We start from the raw sequence: 7,943 nt of genomic DNA on the forward strand, positions 1-7,943 counted from the left end.
TCTAAGCAAAGGTTCACCTAAGTGCACCAACAACTTATGCTAAGCAATACAAGCAAGCATGTGATAGCAAGATATATATAACTTCAAGCACAATGGCTATCACAAGGTAAAGTGCATAAGTAAAGAGCTCGGGTATAGAGATAACCGAGGCACGCGGGAGACGAAGATTTATCCCGAAGTTCACACTCTTGCGAGTGCTAATCTCCGTTGGAGAGGTGCGGTGGCTTAGTGCTCCCGAACGCCACAAGAGGCTCACCTTGAGGTGTGGTTGCTCGATGCACACCAACGCCACAAAGGCCTCACCCCAAGATGCGGTACTCACACCACATACCGAACGCCACGAAGGCGCCTCACCTAAATCTCCGGTGACCCTCGCCACAAAGGCCTAGGTCACGGTTCCACTAAGGGATTTCCTTCGAGGCGGAAACCGGGCCTTACACAAAGATTGGGGCACACATCCACAACTTAATTGGAGGCTCCCAACAAACCGCCACAAAGGTCTAGAATCCGTCTAGGGTTCCAAGAACCCAAGAGTAATAACCTTCTTGCTTTCACCACCACGAATCACCGTGGAGAACTCAAACCGATGCACCAAATGCAATGGCAAGAACACCACAAAGATGCTCAAGTCCTTCTCTCTCAAATTCCAACAAAGCTACAAAAGCTATTGGGGGAATAAGAGAGGAAGAACAAAGGAATTCACAAAGAACACCAAGATCAAGATCTAGAGAGTTCCACTCACAAAGAGATGGATTTGATTGGTAGAAAAGTAGATCTAGATCTCCTCTCTCTTTTCCCTCAAATGGGGGCAAGAATCATGGAGGGATTGAGAGATAGAGCAAGCTTCTCTAGTTCAACAATGGAGGAGAGAGAGAGTGAGAGAAGCCCAGCCCAAGGAGGAAGAAGGGGGGTATTTATACCCCCCAAGAAAATCGAGCCGTTGGGCAAAACCAGGGCCGGATAATCCGGCCTAAGTAAGGGCCGGATTATCCGGGGGGCGGATTATCCGGCCTCAGGGACAAAACCTGGTCAAAATCCGGCCAAAAATCCGGCCCCTATCCAGAGCTGATTTTCTTCTGGTCCTTAGCCGATTTCGGGGGGGCCGGATATTTCCGAAATATCCGGCCCGGATATTTCTGAAAAATCCGGCCTGGCAAAACTGCAGAAACACCAAAACTAAAACGGGCATAACTTTAGCATCCGGACTCCGATTTTGATGATCTTGGGCTTGTTTTGAAGCTAGGAACAAGCTCTACAAGATCATGCAGGAAACCATCATGGTCCAACAAGGGAGGATAGAAACAAATGATGAAAGGTTTGACCTATCTAAAAAAGACATACCGGTAAAACCTCCAATCTCGAAAATGCAACAAGTTGCCCGTGCAAAAACCATTCTTGATGAACTAGAGCTTGTCATGAGAATAAGCACAAGCTCTAAATCATCACATGGATAAGATCCAAATAACAACCAAGAAATATGATGAATCAAACTCGAAAACGCAACAAGTGATCTATGCGAAATCCGTTTTCGATGAACTAGAGCTTGTCATGAGAATAAGCACAAGCTCTAAAACATCACATGGATAAGGTCCAAATAACAACCAAGAAAGATGATGCAAGGATGCAAAGGTTTGAGCTCTCTCCGAACGATACGATCGAGTTACTCACTCGAGAGCCCTCTTGATAGTACGGCAACTAAACTATAAACCGGTCTCCAACTACACTATGAGACCGGTGAGAAAGAAACCCTATCAAGAGCAAACCTTATACTTGCGCATTCCACTTGAGCTTGATGACGACGATCTTGACCTCAACAAGATGGAACTCCTTTCTTGCTTGTGCTTGCTTGACGAAGTCTTGTAGATTGCTCCCCCATAAACCACCATGGGAGAGCTTCTTCTTCGGCGCATCTTCACTTAACCATGACCACCATGTGGATTGCTCCCCCATAATCCACCATGGGAGAGCTTCTTCTTCGGCGCATCTTCACATATCCATGATCATCATATGGATGGCGAGACTCAAGCAAAGAATCTCTTCGAGATGGCTCATCTTGAACTTGCACTTCATTCTTAATCATGTTAATGTCTTGAAGTAACTTGAGGGCTCACTTCATCTTCATCTTCAAGACATACTTGACACTTGATATCCTTCATCAAATTCTTCTTCTTGCAACCTTGAAGCCAACATATGGTTCAAGAATTGCCTATGGACAACTCCTACAAATATAACTCAATGCAAACATTAGTCCATAGGGATTGTCATTAATTACCAAAACCACACATGGGGGGCTCCATGCACTTTCATCTGCTCCTTCCCTTTCATAATTTTTGTCCTTGCTTAATTTAAATTAAAACCACAACAAGAATTATGGAGGGTGATTGGGGGAGTATTTAGGAGACAAAGTTAGACTTAATACAATAAAAAATAGAAGAATTCACATTCAGACCACACAATGGTAAATACAACTACGAGGGCAAAGCTAGCCCTCTCTGTTCCTTTCTTCACTAAAGGAAAATATTACTACCCAACCTTAAGCTTAACTATATATATATATGATCTGTCGCTTTAGATCTACTACGGAGTACAACAAAATTGGAAGTATGCAAGACTCCCAAGTCCCAACAGATCTATGAGCATCCTTCTCGTACCTCCCACATTATTGGCAGAAGGTTCTATCAATATAGGATATAGCCCTATCTCTTGCCCTTCGGCTACTTCTAAACCTTAAGCTTAAGTGTATCTATGGTCCAATGTCAAACCCAGCTTTTCAGTACTTCCTCTCTCACGGTTTATTAGGTGTGCGCGTATATGTCACAAATTTAATCAAATTAGTATTAGTTATATGTTATAAAAATTATATCATTAGAAAATTTAGATGTTCTATTTTCTAATGATATAATTTTTGCATTATATAATTTAAATTATATAGGTCAAATTGTCGGGATACGAAGAAGACTAGTAAACGGAGAATGAGGGAGTACATGAAGTGTTAGCCTCGAATTTCATAATGATAGACGTATAATATCACTACTTCTTGCTCTTTTTTATGACAATGATGTGTTTATTTGTAGTCAATCTTTCTCAAGTTCTCAGATGTACAGGCAACCGTGGTTGCTATAAACTATCAGCCCTCATCCACACAAAATATCCGTATACAAGTTAAATATAATACTACATAGCAGGCCCGGTGCAATAGACATGCACAAAACATCGAGTTACAACAACACATCATTGTCTAGTTATAGTCCTACTCAAAGTGGCGGTTCCGAACTGATGATTTGTTGTCAAGAGCGCGACCGTATGTTTGTTCGACAGTATGGGCAATCTGCACATTTCCGCACCCACGGCTCCAAGCAGGTTGAGTGGAACCTGTGCCCGCATCGCAGCCTTATCAGCTCATCTCCGTCGTAGAAACCATCGAGGCAAATCGAGCATTCAGGCGATGCCTCCCTGTTATCATCTTTCTTAGCCTCAAATATCTCTATCTGTAGCCTAAGGAAGGACCTCTTGCTTAGTCCACGTGTCCTGTTCAAAGTAGTAGAAGCGACTGACGGGCTTTCTTCATCCTCGCCGCTGCTGAGCTGGACGGATGATGAGGTAGGCCAATTTGCCTCATATGGGGCTTCCCTGCTTCCGAAGTCCATGATTCTGAACACATCCGTAGCGGAAAATTCATCTAATGTGATCGATGGCCTGGAGGCAGATGAGCCAATAGAAACGCCTCTTAGCCTCTCTAGAACACGTGCTTGTGCTTGCAGTACAGCGCCAGGCAGCCGCTCATTCGTCCTGAACATCAGCCTATCAAGTCGGTTCCTCGTAGCTGCAGAATCCCCGATGTTGTTATTGTCTATGTACGATAATATACGGTCCTGTAAACAACAGAAATGACCCAAGATTACATTTCATGATACATGATCATAAACAAGAAAACATGCATATTAGCTAGACTTTAAGTTTTTATTCCCTCTTTTCAGTGGAACAGGGCAAGTATAATGCCAGCCATCCAGTTATAAGATAAGAAGAAGCGGTAAGCTGAAATTAAATTATCGAAAGGGCAACAACACCTGAAGCTCCGGTTTCCCTACTTTCGTGGCTATAATGCAGCAGACTGTAAAATAGGTTCAACACGACACAATTCAACAACCACAGACTGAGCATGTATTGTGCAATCAATTTGGTACTGACATGAAGGTTAATTTACCCATATCTCAAATTATACGTCTGGGCATCTATTCTAGATTTCTAGTAAACAATGTTGGGTGTTAGAAAATGGGAATTTTTGACAAAAGAGACCACCTGAGCGAGTGAATTGTCAAAAAAGACCACCTCCGAAAATTATTGTCAAAAAGGACCACCTGCGTCGTGGCGGCACGCGTGCCAGGCGACACGTGTCGCCTGCCGCCACAGCCGGAGGCGGCAGGGCCTGCCGCCACAGCCAACCGCGGCATGTCCACATTGTCCTGATCTATGAATAGTAGCATGTTTTGATTTTTTTTTAAGTATCTCAAAAAATTCGAAAAAAATACCTACATGTAGATAACTCTATGCACTACAATTGTGCAAAAATTCACTGTAAAATACGTTGTATTTTGGGCTCAACAAAAAAGACAAATTCAACAAATTTTGTAGCTAATGTGCACTGTTCATCGATCAGGAAACTATTCATTGATCATTGTGGACTTGCCGCCAGGGGCAACGGCGGCAGGCCCTGCCGGAGCCGGCTGTGGCGGCAGGCGACACGTGTCGCCTGGCACGCGTGCCGCCACGATGCAGGTGGTCCTTTTTGACAATAATTTTCGGAGGTGGTCCTTTTTGACAATTCACTTGCGCAGGTGGTCTCTTTTGTCAAAAGTTCAGAAAATGGAAGCAGCGGCGAGCTTCTTCGATGGCTCAGTGGCTCACGGAGATGGAGAACGCAGCTACCTTTTGTTTTGCCTCATAGTGATCATGAACTGGTTTGTCTAGGTCTTCGTTAACCATTGCACGCTGCTTTTCAGCACGCCGTTTGAGCAAACTGCAGTCTGCAGATCCAGGCAGCGCTGGCCTAGCGACGATTTCGCCAGAACGGAACGAGCAGAGGTTGACCTCCTGCGGTCCTGCCGGCGAGGCCCCTTGTAGTTTCTTTCCCACTATGATTTTAGTTTACTTTTGCGACTGTTGGTTGCCCATTTCCTGAGCTATGAGGACCGAGGCTGTAGATCGGAACCCGTCGCTTCGTGATCACCGCAGCATCGTGCTCGATGTCAAATTACAGTAGTATTCCTAATCCTCTCAGAATTCAATGAGCTAAGACATGAAGCGTTTCGATCTAAGCAGAGCACAAGAATTACAACGACCGAACGGGCGGGGAAGGAGGAGGCGGAGGGGGAGAGGCTCTGACCGTGTAGGAGCCGCGTCGGCGCGAGGGCGGGGCCCCGGTGTGGAGGTGCTGGCGCACGTCCCCCGCGGCGTCGAGCGGGCGGCGCGAGCGGCAGCCGCGTCGGCGCCGGCGCCCGCCGAGGCCGTGCGGGTCGTGCGGCCCGTCGGCGTGCGGATCCGGGCCCGGGTCCGGCTCGGAGAGGCGCGGCGCGCGGGCGCGGCGGGTGGTGAAGAGCTCGGAGGCGCTCGTCATGGCCGGCGGGCGGATCCCCCGGTGAGCGAGAGCGGCCGTACTGGATTAGGCGCGCGACAAAGACAAGGATTTCGCGGCAGGATTGGTATGGAATCCCTTTTCTTGTGCCCGGTTTGGTTAGGCTCCGTGCTTATTTTATGCCGGTGATCCGGTTGGGTGGATAGGGTACGTACGTGTAGGAGAGGGCGGCGGAAGGAGCGGAGGAAGGTGCCGGGGCTGCCATGCCAGGCACGGGACGGGACACAGGGACCTTGACCAGTGGACTGGACGGTGATGCGTTGGATCGGAAATTTCCATGGGCACGGACGCATCCCGGTCCCGGGGGAAGCCACTTGCTAGATTTTGCTTTGCGGAAGTCGCCGGGAAGACGATAAACCAGGGGCGAAGATAGTGTCACTCATGGTGGTCCAGCATCAGGAATGAGTCTTCCTGTCAAACCGAGTTGTTCCAAGTCTCTATGGAGTACACTTTGGAACTCCGAAATGTCAAGATCCAGATATTTTCCTATGTAGTGCTTAAGCATCTTCATCGGACGATTTTGATAAAAATAACCCATTTGTAAAAGAAAAACACAGACTGACTCTCTGTCCAAACTATTTCAATCGTCTAACCCTTTTGTGTGGCGCCCTCCCATCGGCGCCACAACTCACTGTGTGGCGTCAATACGAGCGGCGCCACTCGCCCATCCGATGTGGCGCGGTCGACGGTGATGTGTGCTCGACTCTGACGTGGCAGGATGTGTGGCGCCGCTAAGTGTGGCGCCGATGGCAAGGGCACCACACATCCACTTATGTGCGTGAGCCCGCCCCAGCCCGACCCAGCCATTCTTCTCTCTCTGTTTCTTCTTCCCTCAAGAAAGGCGGACGACTCTCTCTCCCCCTTCAAATCCCTACTCAAATCTCTTGGATTTCGTCAGATCTGTCCGTCCAAATCGATCCCCATCCGTTCCTCAAGGTATTCCCCTTCGTTGCTCTTCGATTCATCCAAGATTTACTCCGATTTAATTCGATTTAGACATGGAACCTAGATTGGAAATTTTGGTTGTTAGAATGTAGATATGAAATTTGTTGGAACCCTGGATTTATGTGTTGAAATCTATAGCATCATGTATGTGTGGAACCAACCCTAGATTTATGTGTTGAAATCCAACTTTGAATCATGTATGTGTGCAACCCTATGTATGTATGTGTTTAAATGGCTAATTTTTTGCGTAGTAAATGCATTCAAATGTGTTACATATGCCTAGTATTTGCATAGGAATAACTCATATTTGTTAGGAATGGCTCATAATATAGTGTATTTATGTAAACATGTAGGATGGTGTATCTCATAGATGATGAGTATGACAAGGATCACCGGGCTTTTCATATGACGGAGAACAGAAGGGTTCTTCACCCCTTGAAGATTCGTTACCACGACACAGTAAGTGAAATGCTGTATGACGAGAGATACACGGAGTTCATCCAGCCTACCGGAGCCGGGGGGGTGAACATGAACACCGCGGCACTCACCGCCCTTGTCGATCGGTGGAGGCCGGAGACGTACACCTTCCACTTGAGGGCCGACGAGATGACCCCTACTCTTCAAGATGTTTCCATGATCCTTGGACTTCCTATTCAGGGAGAGCCTCTGTGTATGAACACAGCTTCTGATGGGTGGCGCGGACAGATGGAGGACCTTATTGGCATGGGTCCTCCGGAGCCAGAAGATCTGAAGGATAGAACTCCCGCCGGCGCAAATTTCCTTTGGATCAGGACTCACTTTGGTACTTGCTCGCTAGGGGCCAACGAGGATACTGTCAGGACATACACCCAAGTGTACTTGTGGTATATGCTTTCGAGGACTCTCTTTGCTGATAGTGGTGGGAAGTTGGCCCATTGGTGTTGGCTCAAGGCGCTTACGGTGTTGGAGCACCCGTGGAGTTGGGGAACAGCGGCACTTGCCTACCTCTATCGGCAGGTGATGATTTGCTGTCTGTACTATTCTTCTATAGTAGTCTGCTAGACAAAGTACTAACCAAATATCTTATGTACGCAGTTGGACGAAGCTTGTCGCAGGACTGGGAGAGGCGGTATTGGTGGATGCTTGCTCCTACTTTCTGTATGGAGCTGGGACCGCCTATCAGTTGGGCGGCCCAGGATACTCAACGAGAGGCCATGGCCTCATTACCGGAACAACTCTGATCGGGAGCCCACTTGGGCATACCTTTGGGACAATGTCTCGGAGATGACGAGCGATCCAATGGTCATGTACATGCACTACACTGAGGAGTTGGACACTCTTACCTCGGAGCAGGTAACCGATTTTAAGCCATCACTCTTTTGGTTAG

The 7,943-nt window shown here is 47.3% G+C and overlaps 1 protein-coding gene across 1 annotated transcript; it reads right to left on the reverse strand.

Annotated features, from left to right (window-relative positions):
- Positions 1–3,099: 3,099 nt before the first annotated feature.
- LOC124701731 (probable E3 ubiquitin-protein ligase RHY1A) lies at positions 3,100–5,723 on the reverse strand. The gene is made up of 2 exons (XM_047233823.1): positions 5,384–5,723; positions 3,100–3,872 (listed from the first exon to the last, which is right to left on the reverse strand). The coding sequence occupies exons 1-2, from the start codon at positions 5,612–5,614 to the stop codon at positions 3,288–3,290; spliced, it is 816 nt and encodes a 271-aa protein (XP_047089779.1). The 5' UTR covers positions 5,615–5,723; the 3' UTR covers positions 3,100–3,287.
- Between the last annotated feature and the right edge of the window lie 2,220 nt (positions 5,724–7,943).

The sequence above is a fragment of the Lolium rigidum genome, chromosome 3, assembly GCF_022539505.1.
Source record: "Lolium rigidum isolate FL_2022 chromosome 3, APGP_CSIRO_Lrig_0.1, whole genome shotgun sequence".
NCBI classification, from domain to species: domain Eukaryota; kingdom Viridiplantae; phylum Streptophyta; class Magnoliopsida; order Poales; family Poaceae; genus Lolium; species Lolium rigidum.

Excerpts from the sequence above, each read along its gene's own strand:
- LOC124701731 (XM_047233823.1), bottom strand. The coding sequence starts at position 5,614 with ATGACGAGCGCCTCCGAGCTCTTCACCACCCGCCGCGCCCGCGCGCCG. Across the intron at positions 3,873-5,383 it reads GCCGACGCGGCTCCTACACG|GACCGTATATTATCGTACAT; the intron begins GTCAGAGCCTCT and ends TGTTGTTTACAG.